The sequence below is a fragment of the Leptosomus discolor genome, chromosome 1 (genome assembly GCF_034619465.1).
Source record: "Leptosomus discolor isolate bLepDis1 chromosome 1, bLepDis1.hap2, whole genome shotgun sequence".
Lineage (NCBI taxonomy): Eukaryota > Metazoa > Chordata > Aves > Leptosomiformes > Leptosomidae > Leptosomus > Leptosomus discolor.
This window is the reverse complement of record NC_141391.1, coordinates 120,996,027-121,018,182: the sequence shown is the minus strand read 5'-3', so window position 1 is coordinate 121,018,182 and position 22,156 is coordinate 120,996,027. Positions and strand designations below refer to the sequence as shown.

Below are 22,156 nucleotides of genomic sequence, written 5' to 3'. Positions count from 1 at the left end.
TGGTTCAAGACATAAATTTAATTACAAGAGAAAATGTTTGTGATCCCATGCTTACGGCTTTGCATAGTGTGGCATGCTCTCTCCCACGTGAGAGGCAAGTGTACTAGATGGTCTTAATGGGAAAGGGGACCAGGGCTGCAGGGCTCCCAAGTAGCTAGCAGTAACTAGCAATAGGATGAGAGGAGATGAGAGGAAATGAGAGGAAATGGCCTCAAGTTGCACCAGGGGCGGTTTAGATTGGACATTAGGAAAAATGTCTTTACTGAAGGAGTGGTCAAACATTGGAACAGTCTGCTCAGGGAGGTGGTGGAGTCACTGGAGGTACACTTGGAGGTGCTCAAAAAATGTGTGGAGGTGGCACTTTGGGCCGTGGTTTAGTGGGCATGGTGGTGTGGGGTTGACAGTTGGACCTGATGAACTTGGAGGTCTTTTCCAACCTTAATGATGTGATGACTCTATGACAGCTGAATGCCAATCAAACCTATATTTGCCCATGAGAGTGAGGAGTCCCAGGTCAGGAATGCTTTGTGAAAACCTATTATCGAAATGGCACTAATTTTAAGACGGTTCAATATCAAAGCTCGAAAAGCAAAATGCTTTTGTTCCCTTCCTTGAAAAAGAAAATGCAAATTTATGGAAGAAGACAGATTCTGGTTGTATTAGGTGAAAATACATACCTAACACATGTATTTACAGATATATTAAGTTTGTATCTACTTTAAATATACAGTTCTATTAGCAGTTTTACTGTGTATTAATTAAAACATTCTATGAATAATGCGCAAACTTTAATAGGTTGAATGAAAAATGCTTTTTATTTAGATAGTACTTAAATTAAAATTCTATTTGTTTTAAAATGTTCCCTTACAGACAAAACAGGGAACTCACGAAATATATACCCTTACTATTTAATATTCAGGCTTTAGTCATTTGACAGTGAAAAATTATCTTTCAGAGCAATATTATTTTTTTTTTCCACTACCATATGATGGAGTAGACTTCAGCGCTGTGCACCTGGCTGTCTCTACGTCCTGAGTGCAGAGTGTGGAAATTATATGTTTGTACGTCCTCGTAAGAAGCAGTTAAGAAGAGAACTTTCTCGCACAGCATTATTCTTCAAAAATATGTAACAACACCAGGGAGAAACAAATATATCCTAGAGGGTCCATTTCTCGTACCATGGCAAATTCAGAGATGGTTTTTGACAAAGCGCTTTAGGTGACAGCCGGGTGCAGCGTAAGGCAGAACGCGCGCGGGACTCCCGGGGACAGGTTGCTGCTGAAGGAGCAGGTGGAAGGGGCTGAGGCTGCTGCCCCTCGACCCTTAAATCTCCCGCTGCGGCGTTGCCCCTCGGTGGGTGCGGGGGGTACGTCGCTCCAGCCGCCACGCGTACTGACCCCTCGGCGCCGTGGGGCCGTGCCGGGGCCCTCTCTGTCGGGGAAGCCCCTCCGCTGCTGCAGCAGAGCGAGCCTCAGGGGCCAAGCTCCCCGCCGGTCCCATGTGCCCGTGGGGCGGCTGAGGGTGCGAGTCCCCGCAAGCCGCAGGGGTGAGCGCAGCCCCGACAGCGTCACCGCACAGTGCGGCGACACGAAGCCGCGCGTATGCGCAAAACCTGACGCCATCAGTGCCATCAACAGTGACGGGAGATCCAGTGGGCTCGGGAGCCTTTCAGTTCAGGTGGCTGGGGCTGCCGGTACCAGCTGCGGCCACCGGACATGGAGACCCTCGGCCGGCGGTTCTCAGTCCCAGACCTAGGCGTGGCAGGGCGGGGGCGGGGTGAACAGCAGGCAGCCAATGGGTGGCCGCCGGGACGCCGTGACGGCACCGCGCCCGGCGGGGCTGCACCTGTTACATAAGGCGGGGCGGGCGGCTGTTACCGGCTCTGACCCTGCCGGCCCTGGTGCCGGCCGCGGCCCTGGCCCCGCCGCTGCGGCCTGGCCCGGCTCCCCAGGCCGGGGATGAGGCCGGCGGCCGGGAGGGAGGGCGGCCGGCGGCGGCGGCGGGCCGCGGGGGCCATGGCGGAGAGCAACGAGGACTGGATGGGCTCGCTGCCGGCGGCGCTGCGCTCCTACCCGCTCTCCAACCTGGCCATCCCGGGTAGGGCGGCGGGGCGGGGGCGGGAGGGGTTGCTTTGGTGCCGGGGCCTGTCCGCGTCGGCAGGCCCTGTCCCCGCCGGGGCGGCCCCTGGCGCTGAGGGGAGCCGTGTCCCACCTTAGTGAAGTGCCTGGGCAAGGGCCTGCTGTGTCCGCTGCTGTCGCCGTAGGCTTGGCCAGGAGGGAGCTTGGGAGCCGAGGGCTGGGTGCTTGAGCTGTAGTGACCGTGTGAAAAGCCTATGTTTAGGTGTCAGGGCCCAGTTCGGTGAGTAAGGGCAAAGGTGAACCCCGGCCGCCGCAGAAGAGGAGGGAGGGCTGGGTCTGCTGTCAGTGCGGCTGTGAGTCTCTAACCCCTTGACCTGCTTGTTTTCGTTGGCTTTAAAAAAGGTGGCTGTGACCTCTGGGGGTCCTCTTTAAGGTTTTGCAGATTGCTTAAGCAAGGCTAAGGGCAGGTAGGCAGAAATGTTTGTTTACACTGGCCCTAACAACTGGAGGTTCATCAAGTGGGAATGTCTTTTATAGCAGAACCTGTGTGTGTGGCTTGTCAGAGGGGAAGAAGACTCCAGCATGGTTATGAAATATCACAATGCATGATGGTACACTGAAGACACTAAAATACTATAATTACTTATAAAACATTCCCCCTTTCCAGCTAAACTTAAAATAACTAACTCCTAGCTCCTGCGCAGAGCTTCTAGCTTCAGAAATTGTCAAGGGTAAATGTCATGGCTTCTGGTTTCCCAGTAGATAAACCGACAAATGAGGAAGACAACAGGTGATCCTAAACTTACTTAACAAGCTGACTTTCTATCTGTAAATGGCAAAAAAAATGCTTGTAGGTGTCAATAGGGAAGACTTTAGGGGTGGCTACTGCAGCAGCTCATTCTGATAGTGGATGTTAGACTTTGTTCATTAGTGGTACAGACTTGATTTTCATGGTTGTGCCTTAGCTTGTCAAAATCCTTTGGGTAGTGTTATACAGAGGACCTGCAAAGATGCTTCCCTGAGGAACAGAGTAACTTCCTTTTTTGTGCCAGCAAAGGTAGCCAAAGGATATTTGAAGTGTGTAGGGAAGCAACTACACACCTCCTGTGGGGTACCACAGCACTCACGGCTGTGTTACCTGAAGTAGAACAGTTGAAATGATAAGTTTTGATCAAAAGTAGTACTCTTTCCTACCCTGACAGTAGCAAAAACATTTTATGTAAACCATGTTCATTTGAACGGAGAGAGGGGACAGAAAGGAAATTCAGTGTTCATATAAAATTTGAGCCACTGCAGATTTTGAAACTTCTGGCAAAGAAATCCTTCTTGGTTTTATAACAGTAATAAATCAACTGTTTGTTGCTGTAGCAACTTGAGGTGTGTGAAACTTTTGCAGAATGTTATGATATAGATTGTGTTAGGTGCATTGCCACTGTCCATCACATACAAACTTCACGCAGCCAGTATTGTAGCAGAGAAACCAAGGAGATGAGTTGTTGTTTCAGTAATATCACACTGCTTTTAAAATGAGTAATGTTTTCTTGAAAATGCTTGCTGTGTATGTGTATTTGTGGTCTAAGTTGGTGTATCTTCTTATCCCTTTCCTGCATGTACCTCAATACAACCTGCAAGCATGTTGCAAAGATGTTTTGGGAATTTTATTTTTTAAAATATTTTAGGCCAATTATTATTTTTGAAGTGGTTTTTTGGTGTGGTGCTTTTGGGGAGCCAAGGTGGTGTTACAGTGTGCAAGGAAGGGATCATACAAAACAGGTTGCAGTTGAGGCATCTGTTTACAGATACTGAATAGCATTGAAGTCCAATGCTGTCCTCAAAGAGAGGTTAGAGGTAGACTTTAGCTCAAATGAGAAATGTTTTTGCTTGTGCTTAATACCTGTACGTGCGTATGACAGGTGTGTCCTGCTTTTGTCCATCTCTGGATGCATTTGTTTCCTCTGCTGGAGTAATGGACTCAACTGTTCTTGTTTTTTGTATTTGTTTGTTTTTCCCCTCCCTCCTTCCAGTCACTCTTTGTACATAGGAGTAGAGATGTAATTCTTGGAGTTGAAACCTTAAAACTTATTTTAACTTTAAAGGTAGCTTTCAAAAACCATGAAACTGTTGTTTAGTTGTTTGGGTTTTTTTACCTTGTACTTTGGAGAAATGGAGCATTTGAAGAATAAAATATTATCTCCTTTTTTCCTCCAAAAGGACAAAATGTTGGTAAAATGAGACTATTTAAACTGAAAGAGTTGATACTATACCCAGAAAAGAAACTGCTTAGATTAAATTTATTGTATGATATTGTAAGTGGGGAAGTCTTAATAACTCCCTTGTATGAAGCTAAGGGTGTCTGCATAGAGTTCTACTTCTTTCTGTTGCAAACCGTTCCGCTTTTGGAACTGCTTGTTTTCACTGGCTTTAAAAAAGGTAGGTGTGACCTCTGGGGGTCCTTTTTAACTATATTATTCTATGATTCCCTGAGCTATTAAGTGTGATGTGAAACTTGCTACCTGAGGGTCATTCTTTGCTCAGTTCTCTAGAACCAACTGGTAGCAAATGATGTTTAAGGTGGGTATAGTATACCAGTTTGGTGTTTATATGCTGATTTAACTCTGTGCTCAAAATGGAGAGAAACTTTGAAAAATTCAGGGTCATCCTCCAAAGCTTGGGTGTGATCAGTTGCAGAGTTCAGGCTTTTCTGTTGTTTCTATTGAAAAACCTCTAGATAAAATGCTAAACCAGTGTAGTCTTGTCCAAGGAAGAGAGATGAGGTTTCCTGTGTGATGCAATGAGGGGCAATCTTTTGGAATGAGAAACTGCCAAATATCAACTAACTAAAATGTCATCAACTTAACCTGCATACAGTGTAGTCAACAAAATTAACCACCTTCAAGTGGTGACCTTGTGTGAAACTCTAGAGGGTTTTCTCTTAATTATGTTACAGACTAATCCTCTTTGAATGTGGGTTTAAAAATGAACTCTTAAACATTTTGATTGTGAATGTGACCCTTGGCAGGGTATTGTATAGTATGTATTTAATCCCAAGCTGTTTTGCTTTAAAAAAAAAATTATGAAATCATACACAACTGTGACACTTACTACTTTCCTTGGTCAGCTCTTAATCTGCATCTGTTAGTTTTCTTATTTCCCCTGACAAATGGAACACAAGGAAAAGCTGCAGTGTTCTCACTGATTTGCTTTCAAAGTAAATCAGCTATTAAAATAATTTGCTGGAGAAGCCTAACCTGTTTCTTGCTTGTACTTGCACGCTGATAATTCATAGCACTGTGGCATGTCCAATTTGTACTGCTTCATTTTAACTACTTGCTTTCTTAAGTAATTTTTGCAATATCATAATTGACTAGGCTAGATTCTGGGAAATCTGTTTCTGAAGATACAGCACCACTTGCCAGTTTCATCAAGCTTCTACATGAATACTTGTATTAGGACAGGTGAAACACTCTTTCTGTCTCAAGATCCATTTCCTGAGATCATGATAAGCTTGTGGCTGTTGTTTTGAGACAGCAAAGCAATCTAGCAGATGTTCACTGCCAGCTATTGGTGTTTGCTTATTGAGTGTTTTATTAGTCCAGCCTCCAAGGTGCTGGGTGAATGTGATGAGCAGAGTAGCCAGTTCTGTTTTCCCTTGGGTCTTGGTAATAATGCATTTACTTAATCCTGTCTGGATTATTCCATCTTTGAATAATTAAGAGCCATGACATAACAGGTAGGTATACTTGCAATTTTTGATCAAACTTTATCCATAGATTGGTCCCCTGTTCTGGTCAGAATGGTTAGCTGTGAGTTCTTCCTCAGTGCTGATTTTCTTTCCTTGTCTTCTAGAGGGAATTTATGATCACTTAGGTAGGGATCCACTGGTTCTTGCAGGAGTACCCAGAATAGTTATGGGTGCTCTTTCATAATACAGGCTAATCAAATGCCTCTTCTGTCCCCTGTCTTTCCTCCTCTACTCCTTCAAGTATGAATGAGCATGTTCAGCAAGCTAACCTGGAAAGCTTTTCTGTGTTGATGAGGGACTTTTTGTGGACAAGCGGTTCCTGCCAGAAAAGGAAACAACTGTTCATGGGATTGCAAACTCCAGGGTGGAGTTTGCTCCAGGGTGGGTGCTGGAGCATGTGGGTGTCCTGAGGGAACATAAAGGTTAACCAGATGTGTCATAGTGCTGCAGGTGTAGGCAGGAAAGAACAAGAATTTCAATGGCTGCATTTAGAAAACATGGCTGATTATATTTTCTTTCACTTGGCTTTGGTGAAACACGGACATTAGTAAAAATTAAGCTTAATTGGGGAACAATTAATTTGGATCTGAACTAGGTTCAGTTTGATTGGAGTCACTGGAGAAGACAGCTGAAAAATAGAAAATTTGGAAAAAGTAAAATGTTTTACTTTGGTACTTTGAAATGTGATATTAAAAAAAGCTTACATCAATATCTTTGTCCTAGAGTGTAAGATTTCTTTTTAAATCTTGAAATAGAAATGTTTCTGTTTTGTAGGTCAAATTTTGTACATCTAAGGCTGATTTGAAACACTAAAGAAGTTTTTGACACCAAAAGTAAATTTTCCACACACTGTTTTGCCCAGAGCTGAATGTCATGCTAGGTGGGGTGCTGTGCTGATGTGCAGTGTGCGGGCAGGGCAGCCTGCCTCTCTGGGGAGGGGTAGGACAGCTCTTCAGTCATGGCTTCTGAGGGTGCCAGAGCCTTTTCTGTCATCTTCTAATGATCCCAGCTGGTGTGTTAACTCTTCCTCTGAAGGCATGTGGAAGGATGGTCGGGATCTCATTTTTAAGTTATGCAGATCAATTGGAATGTGGAGACATTCCTGCCTGCATCAGGTTGGACAATTGTTGAAGAGTTGCTGATGGGCTGATGGGTTATAGGTAGCTAGAGCTGATGGGAAAGATGAGTTTTACAGTTCCAGAAGCATTTTTTAACAGAGAAAATCATATTAGCTCAAATATGGCTAAAATGAGACCATACTGGAGAGTTGAAATAGTTGTTTAAATGTCTTTGACTTGACTGTTCACTGATCTCTGAGGAGAGATGTGGGCTTCTCAAATAGTAAATGCTTCTCCAAACTACAGCACTAGTCCAGCTGCTTGGTTCCCCCCTATGACACTTGTACTCTTCTAATTAATTTTATAACCAATTTTTAATACAACAGCTTTCCATAGTTTGTTCACAGTAGTGTCAGTATGACTGTGGCCAAAGCTTTCAGCCCTTCACTGAGATCACCCTAAAGGCCTGAGGCAGAAGCCTAATGGTTTTCATCTAAATGATCGAAGTCCTATGAAATGATCAGCACTGGAAAATAAAGTTTTAGAAAGGCAGCCAGTAAGTGGTCTTAACGAGGAACAGCCCTACCAGTCAAGCCTGTAGTTAAGCCTGAAGGGAGAATACAGAGCATGGAGGGCTGTGTTTCCTTTGACTATGAGCTGCTGTGGGTGAGTGCATGGTGCTGAGCGTGATAGCTGGGTGCCTGCTGTGCTCATGTGTCAGGCGCAGAGAAAGCCTCGAGCTGGTGGGGCTGTGGGCATCTCCTGCATATCTCCTCACCTGCAAGCTCTGCCCAGCTCTGCTGTCCTGACACTGCAAGTGTTCACCAGAAGCCCTAAGGGCTGCTTGCCTTTTAGTTGGCCAAGCAAAACTGGAATGGTGCTTAAAAGAAGCAGCCCTGTGAAGAGCTGGCCACTAGGATCTTTTTAGATTTGATTTTTTTTCCTCTTTGCCTGCATGACCCTGAGGTGAGCTGCTGAACTTGCTAAAGCTGCAGTTTTCTCATTTCTTTGTTCATGAGTGGTATGTGTTATGGATGTGGCTCCTGAGGGGAGAAGTGGTGGTGAACTTGAGACAGCATCCTCCTTCCAAACAGTGCTCCTCTGGAGTCCTAATTAAAAGGATCACTGAATCAGCTGAACTGGCCATCTGTTGGGTTAAAGCTCAAAGGGAGGAAATATATAAGGTTAATGTTGTGATTCACCAAGCTTTATTTTCCATCACAATTTAATTGGCATCTACCAATCAATGAGGTAATAACCATGAGAAGGCAACTGCTTAAGTGTGATATTGGATATTATTTGTAAATGCAGAATTTTCAGGCTGAACTTTCCCTGAAAGGACAAGTTATTTTATTACCTTGGTTGTCTACTTCACTGTAGCAGCAAATCTCACCTTTCATTAGAGATGGGCTGTTAAACTATCTGCACCACTACACTGATGAGAATATATAATGGAGGTTGTTCCACTAATCCCAAATAACAAAGTATTCCCTTTATGCATCCCTGTGTGAGGAACTGGTGTGGCAGACAGTGAAATAACTGTACTGGGTCTATGCAGGAGTTTCACTGAAAAGCCAGCCTCAGATCTTAGGGTTTCTCCTTTTTAAAGGACCACTGTCATCTGTTTAGCCAAAACTGACTTGTTCTGGAAATGCCGCAGATTTTTCTTAAGACAGCATGTGAAGACACTAATTTTTAATCAGGAAAAACTTTTTCCTTTTATTAAAATCTGTGTGCCATAGAGAGTGCCTTCACTACCTTGTAAATGAGTGCAGAACATGCTAAAGTTTTGCTTCAAACAGAGAAAAACAATCATAATGTTGCTACAAATGGCTGATGCTCTCCTTCTGTCTTGTGTGAAGGTTCCAGTTTTCCAGAAAAGATGTAAAAAGAGGGAAAAGTACTGTGTAATGAAAACAAGAAAATTTCCTTAGAGCCTTCTCAGAAGAGAATGAGCCCTTGGTCCACACATTTCTGAATGGTCACAGAAGAGGAATATAGGACTCTCAACTGAAGGTTTTTTCTTTTCAGAGCAGGTGGATCCATTCTGGCTTTGACATGGTGAAGTACTGCCACTTCCTGCTTTTGCAGTGCAGACAGCTGAGGTTGCTGATAAGCAGGAAGACATTGCTAAATCACAAGAAAAACCCTTAATGGCAATAACTCTAGCCAGTGCCAAATGGATTTCTCCTGGCTGGAAAGAAAAGCAAACTGCCATGTGACACTGTGTCTGAGATGGTTTTAAGCAGTCCCTTTCTCTTTGTACCCCTTTTATTCCCCCTGTGCCACCTCCCACCCTGAAAGGGGCAGGGGGGGGAAATCGGGGTAATTCTTTGATAGGAAGTTTTCCTAAGAGGATTTGGTCTGTACTAGGCTTTGTCCTCCCTAATGAGACTGCATTAAGAATACCTAAAGGATTCTTTTAGGAGTCTATTAAAATATAGATACTAATCTCAATAGTTTTAGATAGTTAACTATCAATAGGATTTTTGATATTCTTGCCTCTCCTTTTGGTGGCCAAGTTAATATCAACTATTTGATTTGCTTTTCATTAGTGAAGAGCTGTTGAGATGTTAATCTTTTGATTAGAAAATCTGGATTGTTAATGACCTGAATCCTGAGGACTTGTGGGCTTTGAGAGGCACTTTAAGTTTATCCCCTTTTTCCCCGGAGTTCTGGCACACGCAGGACATTTGGTTTAGAAGAACATTTGTGGGATGGCCTTAACTTGCTAGCGCTTGCATCCTGGGTTTTTGGAAGTTGCTTGCTGTGCTTCTAGATGGCTTGGCTAAGTGCTTGCTATGTTGTCATGTGCGCTGTTTTGTAATATATGGGGAATGTACTTTGTGTAGTGGGCAAAGCTTGCTTCAAGAAGCTTGGCATCACTACAGCTAGGGTGATTCTTTGTCCATAAATGACCTTTCAATGCTTTTAATGGGTTGGTAAAGTATGATGACCTTGCTGCTTAGAAATCTTTAGCATAACAAGATGGCTTCTTGCATTTTTTTTCATTCTGTTAGTATTCCGTTAATGTGAAGATCAAAACAAATTAGTCTGATCTAGTTAAACTTACTGACAGTATGTGCTCCTGCCCTTCTGCTTTCATTCTGGTTTCTTGGTTAGATAGCCTTTTGCAGAAAGTGTCTTTAACTGCTGCTTCTGACTACTCCACAGCCCAGCAATCAGGGACACTAGTGATACAACTGTAGACATGCTTGTATCTGAAAAACCAGGAGTTCTTGTCTTGTTTTCAAGTTATTTGCAATGCACAAGTATGTTCTGTGTTGGAAGATCTCTGTTTTGCATGACATGTAAACATATTTTTATGTCCCTTAAAGGTAAATCTACAAGCTTGTAAAAGGACACCAGTGTTGGTGAGATGATGCTGATTCCTATCCCTGCGCTGCAGCTGTGTATGGAGAAAGTACTGGTGTGGAAATGAAAGATAATACAAAGTGGTATAGCTAGTAATTGTGAAATTCAAGGCTTAATAACATTCTGTTGATTAGTGTCATTTGTTTGAGCTACAATGTGGGTTAATTTGACTATCTGTGACTAAGTAGCATGACAAATAGATACACTAGAAAGTCAGACTTTGCTGCAGATGTGGTGATAAAAGGCTGCTTTCTAACAATTAGCACAAAGGCTTCAACAAAAAAGCCATCCTGAACAGTGAAATACAGTCTATTTAACATACAAATTGAATTGAGAAGTGCTCTATTTAACATACAATTAACTTGAGAAATTAGTGTAAGGAGACTAAAAAGGGGTTTAAACATATTAATAAAAATTAATCCACGGTTGCACTTGCTGGGATAAAATTAAGAGGACTATCCATCATTTTAACAATCTGGCATCTGGAAGATGCCTCTTTAATACTATTGTAGTATATCATAGCCTTTGATGGTTAAGTATCTGGACATCTGATGGGATGTGAGTGCTTTCCTTAAAGCTTCAACCTTTGTCAGATGAAAGAAATGAAACCAGAATAGAGCAGCCATTGTCTGTTGCTCTGGAAGACCTGCTAGTTGATTAGCAATCCACTTTTTTTAAATTTTGAATGTGCAGACTCTTTCATTCTTAATGTTTGCTGCTTTACACTATGCATCTTTGGCCTATTGGAAGCCATTGGCAAATCATCATCTCTTTATTTCCTGTGCCTAGCTTGGTTTCAGGAAGGACTGAGCACCAGAATGATGCCATGTCACTGGAGCAGCTCAGTAAGGTTTGCAAACTGAATGTTAATCTGTTCTTATGTACAGTGACTCAAGAAGTGTGGTGCATGTGCAAGAACATGCCCTTGAGGCAGTTCAGACTGCGGTTCTGGGCTCTGTTCACCTAAAGGACAACAAAGACTAAGTTTCTTGACTCTTCTGTGCCTTTTGATTTCTCAGTCTGTAAGATGGAAGTTACACATACCTAGGTTTGTAGTTACTTTGTTCACAGCAAGTTTAAGGAATGGGCTTGAGTCAATACAGGGTGTTATTTTTAAGATGACAGGTATAATCTGAAATGTCTTGCTCAGGAGACTTATTGATAACTTTCCTGAGAAAGTGATCAGTGTATTTGGAGAGATGCCCACCGTTTGGGTGAGCGGGAGCACAAGCTGTAAAGGATTTCTTACACACAGAAAAGTCTTCTCTGTGTATGTCACTGAAAGTTTTGTGATGCTTGCTCTGTTCAGCAACTGCCATCCCCGTTGCTGTTACTGCAGTGTTACAACATCTGAGTATCTTCACACATCCTTGTGCTAGACCTTAATTGAGAATGTGGTTAGCAGCTCCAACACTGAGCTGCTGACAAGATGGGGCTGGTCTGCTCCATGCTTCTGGTCTAGGTTCTGGCCTTTACCTTTGAAATTGTACAGGACTGGGTTGGTTTAGGTTATGCTTTTTTCAAAACAAAATCATGCTGGATCAGCAACCAGCCTGGCTCATGCTGTGCCTACAGAGTGGCTAGGTCTTTCATGGAGTTTAGGGGTAGAGCAAAGGAGAGCAGGGATTATTTTGACATCATGATGTGATCAGCTTAGCATGTAGCTTAACATCACAGCTAAGCTATATTAAAAGCCACTGGCTGAGCTGGTAACATAACACAGTGATCTTAAATTAAAGGGCCTTGTGGATGACGTGGATCCTCACCTGGCTCTTACCCCTCAGCCCAACAAGGATCCAGTGCTGTTGCTTCAGGTTTTCAGTTTGCTTTTTTTTTCTTACTGGAGTAAAAATGTTCTGGGTCCTGGTTTGGCCTAGATATTTCTCACAGTTGGTGGCTGGCCTTCTGTAAATGACCACTGAAAATCTAATTGAACTTCTGCTGTGTCTTTCCAGCCTCGGTATTGATGATGTTCCCCTGTCCTTCTTAGGAGGTGGTCTTCCACCAACTGTGAAAAGAGCAGCTTGTTTTTTAGGTGTTCCAGCTCATGTTCTATGTGGTTATCTCTAGGTATACACGTTGACTTCATTGTAAATGAGAAGTCCAATTTCCTAGGCTTTTAAGGAGAGCCACAGGGCAGGAATGTTTCAAGGATTTTCTCTTAACTATAGAAGCATGTCATGTATAGTTCAGTTTCTCAATTAGCTGCTCTGTTAAGGAGTGCAGTTCTTAAGATATATGTTGAAAAAGTTGCAATGTGCACGTGGCTTGTTTATTCTTGTTGCTTTCTGGAGCTCTAAATAGAATTTGGTTTGTGATAGTGCAAGGAGAAATTTGCTCGTTGTATCCTTAAATGTGCCTTGTATGTGGCAATCTGCAGAGGAAAGGAGTTTGTACCTGTAAAGTAGGTGATCAGTCTTAGGAAAATAAGCTGTTTCTTGGCTCAGATTTGCTTAGGCAGCTCTTGAGCTGACAACAATATATTTGATGCCAGATAAAATTGTTATTCCTTCATACACCAGACTTACCAGTGACACTGTCTGAGGGAGCGTAACAGTGAGTGACTTCTGTAGACAGCTCTCTAGGGGCTGCTGCACAGTCTTAGTTAAAATGAAAAGAAAATGTTTCTTATGGCCTTATTGTAGCGTCTTAAACAATTTTCTACAGTGACCCAATAGAGGAAGAAATTAAAATGGATAGAATTGAGAACTTAAAAAACCCAAACTAACAAACACCCACACAAAGAAAAACAAACCCCCCCATGACTTCTTGTGCAAAGTGACTTATTCAGAGGCAGGAGACAAGCTCCTTGTGATTGAAATCTCTGTTCCAAACATTGCAGAAGCTTGAAAGGCTCATTCTGTTGTATGGGGAGATGTATGCAGCATGAGCCAACTGGTTTCTTCTGGTTAGCCTTCACTACATGTTTGATCCTGTATTTTGTTTGGGGTTACACATTTGGAGGTGGGAAAAAAAAGACAAGTACTTTGTGATGCAGTTTACTGTGACAGGTACTAAATAGCTTCGTAAGCTGGCATGAATTAAAAATAACTTTTTTTTTTGTCACTTGTTTCTGGAAGATAGAATGGAAAGCCACATAAGAGGAATACTTTTACAAAGACCATGAAGAATTCATGAAGAGTTGATGAGAATTAGTTTTAGTGTTCACTTGTAAAACCTGTAAACTAACCTTCACAACTCCTTTTCAGTACTTTTGAACTAGTTGAAATTCATGGAGAAAGAGTGCGTTTAAGGTTATTGTGAACCGATGTTTGGTTTGCGCACAGCCTGTTCTTCCATCTTGGATTAAAAAATCCTGTTGAGATAATCCAGTTGAGATCATAATCTTGTTTATAGCTTTGACCTTGCATCACAGGAAATGCATCAGTCTTCAAAGGAGCACTGGTACACAAATAAAAGGTTTGGGTAAAGGAGGCTGTGGACACCTCAAATGTCTTAACATTGGAAGTGACAAATTAGGATTTTTAAGAGTTGCAGGCTGAGGTAGAGGAGGAAATTCTAGAAGAGTGTAGTCTCAGAAGCAAGGACAAAAACCTTGGGGCATGCAGGAAGGGAAAATGCAGATGCCAGCAGCATGGTGCAGGATCTCTGTACCCCAAAGGCAGCTGGAAAAGGAGCTGCTTGTGGTGACTGGAGGTGAACGTGCTTTCCCTGTACTTCAGCAAAGTGAGTGTGCAGGAAGCAAGTGAGGTTTGGCTGTCCTCTGCTGTCCTGAAGAACTGTTCGAACTACTAATTTAGCCCCAAGCTGGTAAATAAAGTGAGATGTGCTGGTAAGGCATGTGCGTATATGTATCCCTCTGTCCATCACATGACTGATGATACCTCTTACAAAAACTTTGATGTATTAGGTCATGATCAGATTTACCAGGTAGAATGAAAATAAAGCTTCAGATTCTTTCAGTGAAGCTGGAGTTTCATCTCTATCAGACATGTACCAGGCTCTGGGAAAGCTTTGGAGGTAGATTGATAGTTTCTAAATGAAGTAAGGTTAGAAGGAAGCTTCCTTTACCACTGATGTTTATCTGTCACGGTCATGATTTTCAGGGTGCATTGAACTTGGGAGCTCACACAAGAAAACAGTTCAAACCAAGAAGCTTAAGCATGCTCTTGTTGTACAGTTAGGAAAAATTAAGGTGTAATGGATAGCCTGAGAGACCCATACTTGAGCGTAACTCTTCTGTTACCCTGCCATGCGTGTAGGACTTTTTCAGTTTACAGGACTTGGGTATGTGTGTTTTGGGGGAGCCAGGTTTTTCTGAAATTAAATATTCTTGTCTTTTGTTTCTAGGGTCACATGATTCTTTCAGCTACTGGGTTGATGAGAAGTCTCCTGTGGGACCAGACCAAGCCACAGCCATCAAACGTTTGGCCAGAATTTCTTTGGTTAAAAAGATCATGAAGAAATGGTCAGTGACTCAAAATCTGACTTTCAAAGAGCAGTTGGAAGGTGGGATCCGCTACTTTGATCTTCGTGTATCTTCCAAACCTGGGGAAATAGGACAAGAGATTTACTTCATACATGGCTTGTTTGGCATCAAAGTATGGGATGGGCTGAAGGAGATTAACACCTTTCTTGAACAGCACCCCAAGGAAGTAATCTTCTTGGATTTCAATCACTTCTATGCCATGGATGACAGCCATCACTTCTTCTTGATCAACAGGATCCACTCAGCCTTTGGATCCAAACTTTGTCCTGTTGAATGTGTAGAATATGTGACGTTACAGTACATGTGGGATAACAAACACCAGGTAGGGAAAGAATGTGTGTTTTTTCAAACCCGAAAGGTTAAGATTTAAATAGAGAGGCTGGGTGTCATTCCCAGTCAGAGGTATTGGGCCAAGGGCACTGCTGACAGCCAATTTAAACCCCTCTAGAGCCTCCCTTATGTTTCCCTCCATCTATTTGCAGCTGTGTAGCCCCTCCATCCATGATTTAGCTAGACTGTGTCCTGCTCCCAAGCATGTTCCTTAAATAATTAAATGGTAGTGTCCTCAGGGTCTTGTGTTCTTTACAAATGTTTTTTTTTCTGCAAGAGCATGTTGTGCTGACTTGTGGTGGTGAGGATTTGATAAACTCTTGTCTCTTTGGCCGGTGTGAAGTGTATAAGCCTTAACATGACTACAGTATCTACAGAATTTCTTAGCTCTTTTGCAGCTATCCAGATCTATAGTGGCAGGCTTAAATGCCTCTTCTTGGCAGTAACTGCTCCCATGCATACACACAAACTGAGAAGAGGGTTTCAGTGACTGCATGCAATTTTTAAACTGTAAAATAGGTGAAGCTTTGAGGATTTCCTCTGAACTGATGCTGTCAGTGCTAGGGTCCAAAATAATCGTTTGTAGTTTTGGGTGTTAATAAAAAGTGCTGCATCTTTACCTGCTGCCGTCTGATAAAGAACCACCTTACAAGGCATAAAATACAGACCTCTGACTTAGAGAAGGTTTTGTTGATGGCAAGATTGGCTTTGGCATCTCATGCAGTAAGTGCGAGTGGAATGCCGTTGTGCCAGTCAGCCCGGTATGCTTTAGCCACTTAATAGGAGTTATGCAGAAGATGGCCAGACAGCTAAAGTCCTTACCTTCAAGTACAGATGGTAGTGCTCTCTGACAGTGCTTTGGAATGCTCTTAAGCTGAATGCTTTGAATGACATTTCAGTATATTCCTGGCAACTTTTTCATTTTGAAGTGATGACCCTTAAAGCCTGAAGCAACGCTGTCCTCATAGCTAACCAAAATGATCTCCATCTCCTTTGTTGGCAACAGTGCAACAAATTTACTGACGCTCGTGACTCAGGAGCAGCTTCTTTTTGCTTGGTCCTCTTTTAACTGCTGTGCTGGCTGCAGCAGTACTGCATAAGCAAAAACCAATGCAACATCCTGTTTAAAGATAAATAACAGAGTTGTGAATTTTTGTTTTTTCTCCTTTTTCTTTGTTTTCTTAGGTTCTCATCTTCTACCACTACCCTTTGTATCAGGAATACCCCTTCCTGTGGCCGGGGAATAAAATGCCGGCACCATGGGCTAATACAACCAACGTGCACAAACTGTTACAGTTCCTGGAGACCACTCTTGAGGAACGAAGTCGTTATGGGACTTTTCATGTTTCTCAAGCAATTCTCACACCTCGAGTGAAAACTATTGCACGACATCTAATTCGTGGTCTGAAGAACACACTTGTTCATAGGTAAGGATTTGTCTTGATTTCTCAGTTTTTAGCACATTTCATGTTAAAAGAGGCACTGAGTAAGCAAGTAACTATGAAATGTTTGCCTTGAAGTAAGACTTGATGAAAGCATGCCGTTTTGCTTCATCACTATTGCTTGTGAGAGATATTTGCAGACATTAAAAGTTTAAATAAAAAATATTGAAAATGAGTAACAGGGTATATGTGTAAGTATAAATGTGTTTCCTGGTAGTTGGAGGCCTTTTTGAATGTGATGTGGGGTGGACCTGTTTCAAACCAGTAATTCATTCCAAATTGGATGAACTTGCATTTGGGGGCGGGAAAAAGCTTGTGCCAGAGAAGAAAATTGCATATTTGTGGGCTCAATTTTGCATTTGTCTGGATAAGTCTCTCTCAGCAGTTTCAGTAATGACCAAAGATGTATGACATGAAGGAGTATTTTATCTTGTTGGGTGTTTTTTACCAAAAATTAGATTAACATTTTTATACCACTGACTGTTGTACAATTAATTTGCTTGTGAGTAAGACCATTAGAAGAGGGTTTTGCTTGGAGTAGCACCGAGTGCCAGTGATTTTTTAATGGTGTTAACAGCATGACCAGGATAGGATCCATGAGACTTTGTTTTATGGCATTACTACCTTGTAGCTTGTTTGCTAAAAATTGCTGGAACTAGGGTGGTCCTGGTGAGATCTAGTTTCCTGGCTCACTGTTTAATATTGCCTGTTCTGATGTCACTGACAGTTTATCTTGCTATAATGATATTAAGTTCTAAATTACACTTGTATAGGTGGTCACAACTGGTCTAATTTGATCAACAACTGAGGTTAATATTAAGCAGTATATATACTGTATCATAATTAATTATATATATTGATATATATAATAGATACATTATATATTCAGCAGCCAGTTCATGTTCCCTTTGGGAGAATCACTGGTCACTTTAGAAGTAACTACAGTGTTGTTATTTTGAAGCCAAAGTCAGTCTATCTTATTTTTTTAAAAATCCTTTCAAAAAAGAGCAAGTGTTATGCTTTTTCAGTCACAAAAGGAGTTGCTAGAAGTAAAGAAATTCCAGGTGAAATAGAAATCATGGAGTTTTCAGTCTCCTTCCTGTTTACAGACATTAATCTAGCAAAAGGTAATTAAATCCAAATGATGTTTGCCACAATATATTCAAGTCTCCACTCTGGCTTGCTCTTTGCCCGCGTCTGTGCGGTCAGCGTTAGACACTAGATGGTGCTCAGGTGCTTTGAGAGCGGTGTTTGCTGTCTCAATTAGCACTTTTTGCACAACTGTACGGTTGGCGGGGATGCCGAACTGAAAGCACGAATGTAACTTATGTCTGCGTACTGTATATTAAATGTACTGTTATCCCGTGATTAAAGGCAAGATCATTCTAGTAAAGAATCATCTAATTTCATGGAATATGGAAGCAGTTTTGTTTCAAGTGACTTCTGGCACAGGTCTGGGCTGGAAGCCACTAGTAGGCTGGAAGCCTGCCTTTGCTCCAGCCCTTTCCCTCGACCCCCTCATTGCCGCTTACTTGTTTGAAAGTAAACTGTGAAAATTTAAAATAGATGCCTCTGTTTGCTAAAGCATGATTGCTTGTATACATTTACACATGCTAGCTGATTTGTATGTGTAAATCTGTCTTTGCAGTTCTCTGCAGATGTCTGCCTTTTCATATGGAAATTTTTCCCTGAATATGAATATTTAAGTGTTCTTGAGCTCTTGCTAAAAGAGCAATGTGCAACATTTGCACTTAGCTGGCTAAAGTCTGGTTTGTACCTTCATAGGGACAGTAATTATGCCTTTACTTAGGTTCCCTCTTGGTTCTTGACAAGAATTTTTTTCTGGTGGGATATCTTTAGGTTTTCTGGTGTTTTTCTTCCCAATCCTGTTAGCTAATTTGCTTGCCTACCATCTTATATAATTTTGTATGCATGTTATGGCACTACTTTAAATAATTGTAATATATTTAGTCATTTATCTCTGACTGTGCTGAAAACCCTGGGGTTTGCTTGTTAGAGTGCGAAGAAGCTTGTGCAGACTCCTGGCTTGCACTCTGTCCGAGAAATGTCTGAAACTTCTCCCCATGGTAGAATTTCTGACTCCATTTAACTCAATTCCTGACACACCTTGCCTTTTTCTGGTTAGTGGTGTATATAGTGGGGTGCTCAGCCCTTACAGAGCTGAGGGCTTGATTCTGGGTTTGGTTTCCCTGATCCCATTGCTCTGGGTGGGTGTGGAGGCTGAAAGGAGTTTGGTAGAAATGCAGTGTCCTGCCTGCAGCTTCTTTTCTGCCCACCTGAAGGTAAAGATGGGCTGGGAAACATCTCTGGCCAGGTATAGCCTTGCCTTGTGCTATACTGAAGTCTGCTGTGAAATTGCAACAGCAATTGAGGCGGCAACAACAAAAAAAGCTTTTGTTTCAACATGTTCTTGGGCAAAACCAAAGCATGGAAGAAACTGTAGTGCAGCAGTAAATGCTGAAACAGTCTACTCAGTGTTCATGAATGTTATTTTGTATGGATGGTAGTTTGGGTTGATGATTGACCAATATTTCTGTTTGGTAGCTAATGACTGCATGCTATGTTAAGCACTTTTCTCATCAGACTAGTTGCATTTTGAGTGGCAGTCAGGACCTGACATGTGAGATGATAATGTAATTTGCAAACAGCATGTTGTATTTAACGTACAGTGTATATAGAGAAGAGTCTATTTTTTAAAATGTTTTATTTTCTTTATTTCACTTTCTTTAGGAACCTGCCCATGATTTTAAATTGGGTGAAAGCACAGAAACCAGGTGTTATGGGGGTTAACATAATTACATCAGACTTTGTGGAGCTGGTTGACTTTGCTGCTACAGTTATTGCATTAAACGACCTTCTTTTAGAAGAGGATGAATCCACATCTACATCCTGATTGCTGTGTCTCACTTGTGCTGCTCGGAACATTTTTGAACTAGACTAAATGTTTTATTTAAGTGAAACATATTGTAACCTCAGTTTATTTAAAAAAAAGTTCTCTAGAGGAAGCATGGTTAAACACCACATGCAGGCAGATGATGACTTCTCTCAGGGATGCGTGGATGGGAGTGGAACAGAAAGCGCTGTCTGCTGCAGCGTAGCTGTCTGTGGCTACGTGTCTGCCGAAGCCACCGCACATCTGCTGCAGCCCGGCACGGTGTCTGCCTGCCAACAAGAGGCTGGCCTCCGGAGCAGATGTACTCGGTTATGGTGCGTGTCTCCCTGGTGACCGGACTCGTTGTGCCCTGGTGTGTGCATCCTGCATGTTTCTCAGCACCAGGACTCAAACCAAGGGTGGCTGCTGATACCTTAGCAGCAGTGTGACCAGGCCGGCTGAGGCAGTATTGTTCTTTGGCCACCTCAGGCATAGCTGAGCTCAGCTGGAGGCTGCTGCTGTATTCATTATGCTGGTTTAGACCCTACCTCCAACTTACTTGAAGAAACAATATTGCCGTTGTTCAGGGGGAAGCTGTTACACCGTGGTGAATATCTGAAACGTCCTTTGGGTCTAGGAGGCAAACGCTTGGCGTGTTCTGCCTCTTTGGACTCCAAACTCTTCTTCTGGACCTTTTTTATTTTACTTTAATACTTTAATGCATTTATTGCAGCCACGTTTAAGTGTGTTTCTTTTGGCATTAATTTGAGAACGTTTGTCTTCAAATTACGAGGATTGTAACACAAGTCTGAATTCCTGTTGCGAGACATTTGAGGAATCACAGCGCAACCTTTCTCATTCGCTTGCTGGGCACTTGGATTTTTTTTTCCATCCATCGAGTTTTCTTTGGGGGAAGTCTCTCACCCAGATGGCCTTGCTCTGGAAGGAGGTGGGCTAAGTGGGAGTTTGCTTGGTATGCAAAGAACTGGAGCTGACAGGGACTGCTCAAAACCCAAATATTGACTATTCCGACTTGCAATGTAACAGTGGATTCTGAAATCGGACCCAAAAATTGTGCTTGTCAGAGACACACAGCTATGGGGGAGGAACTTCCCCAGCCTGTACCTGCTTGTGAGTACAAAGTAAGCACAAGCACAGGCAGGTGTCAGTGCTGCTTCTTTCTGTAGTCATACTTATTTTTGTGTTGATTCCCAATGAAATGTGACCATGTGTGCTTGAGCTAATGCAGTCACATGTTGGTACTTACCAGCACTTAGTTGGCTAGCTGATAGCAGTCCTACAGTCTGATTTATATTTGAGTTAAAAAAAACCAAAACACAACACCACAAAAGTGACTGATTAGCAGGTACTTCTCTGCTTGATCATCTTCCTGAAGCAAGTTGGTGCACTAATTATTCAGTGATTATGAATTTGTATTACTCTTTAATTTATTTATAATAGAATGGATTGTGTTTACAGATATTTTATTCAAAAGAAAAGTGAATTTCCAGGTTTATTATTTGTTTTGTTGCTGTATCCTGTGTCTGCCATCATGGCCTGACAGCCCAGAAAAAATCCAAAACCTCTTTGCTTGCTTGTCACAAACTCTGAACTCGGGACAGGTTTATTTAAAGGCTTGCAAACCTTCTACGCGAACCTTCGCCAAGTTCTGAGCAGACTGTAGTCTGATTTGTCTGTTTGCATGTTTTTCATTAGAATTCCTTGAATTTTTTTATCTGAATCCTTTTTCTAAGAGTTGAAGGTGTGCATCTGTGTCTCAAGCTGTCTTTCTCCTTTCCTTTGTGTTTCAGTGATGGGGAGTAAGTTGTGAAAATCGGTTTTTGGGAACTGAAGCTCAAATTTCTAGTTTAAAACTTACTTTGAAAACCCCAGCAGAAGGTTTTTATTGGTTTTGTGTTTTTTTTCTTGTTGATGAAACTGTTGGAACCTGTTTTGAACAGTACTATTTTGTTTGCAAAGTTATTTAAAATACCTGGATTTTCCTTAGCTGAATTTTGTATAACCTACTTTTCTCATGGCCTCAACTGAAACTCCATGATAGTGTTAAATGTATGTTTGGTTTCAGTGGTCTTTTAGCTGCAAATTGTCTTAGAGCTCAGAACTTGGAAAAACCTGAATGCTGATGAGGCGGAAATATGTTTGCAAGGTTTCCTGCAGAACAGGGCAAGAAGGTGAAGTGAGTAGATGTTTGCAATTGACCCTTAATATATTTTGTACTGTATATATCTACCTCAAAAGAGATTTATCGGGTTTAACCAATATTTATATTGTGCATGTGTAGTAATGACTGTTGTTAGTCCTTCTGTTGTATTTATTTGAATAGAGATGTGATGGTTGTAACTCAGGGCTTTGGTTAGATACTTTTAAGTGCAAACTCTGAAGTCTCTCTTAATATATTTACTGTTAGCTCTTGTTTCTTGAAATAGGACAAAGGCATGCTAGGTGTTAAGAGTGTTAGCAGAGGGAGAATAAATGGAAAATAGCTTTAGGACTAATGATGGTGTGTGCAGGGAGGAAACCATTTCTGTAAATTTGGCCTGTCTGAAGAGACTGTCTGTCATTTCAGAGCAGTGCTTGGTGTTATGCCTCTGAGGAACCTGACAGTCTCGATAGTGAGTTGGGCAATTGGCAGATACAATTGCCTGCAACAGGCTGTCTCCTGTGGATGCTCTAGGCAACATTAATGCTGATGTTTAGAATTGGTTTTAGGGTAGTCCTAAACAGTCCTAAGCAATATGAACTACCTTTCTTCTGTTACACATCATAG

General features: G+C 42.1%; 1 protein-coding gene across 1 annotated transcript; it reads left to right on the top strand.

Annotated features, from left to right (window-relative positions):
- Window positions 1–1,958: 1,958 nt before the first annotated feature.
- On the top strand, window positions 1,959–19,389 carry PLCXD2 (phosphatidylinositol specific phospholipase C X domain containing 2). Its single transcript, XM_086463440.1, has 4 exons — window positions 1,959–2,097; window positions 14,565–15,025; window positions 16,219–16,460; window positions 19,227–19,389. The coding sequence occupies exons 1-4, from the start codon at window positions 1,959–1,961 to the stop codon at window positions 19,387–19,389; spliced, it is 1,005 nt and encodes a 334-aa protein (XP_086319566.1).
- Window positions 19,390–22,156: the final 2,767 nt, after the last annotated feature.

Bases quoted from the DNA above. Each gene is read 5' to 3' on its own strand.
- PLCXD2 (XM_086463440.1), top strand. From the start codon at position 1,959: ATGAGGCCGGCGGCCGGGAGGGAGGGCGGCCGGCGGCGGCGGCGGGCC. The intron at 15,026-16,218 runs GTAGGGAAAGAA...TTGTTTTCTTAG, and splicing joins TGTGGGATAACAAACACCAG to GTTCTCATCTTCTACCACTA. The intron at 16,461-19,226 runs GTAAGGATTTGT...CACTTTCTTTAG, and splicing joins AAGAACACACTTGTTCATAG to GAACCTGCCCATGATTTTAA.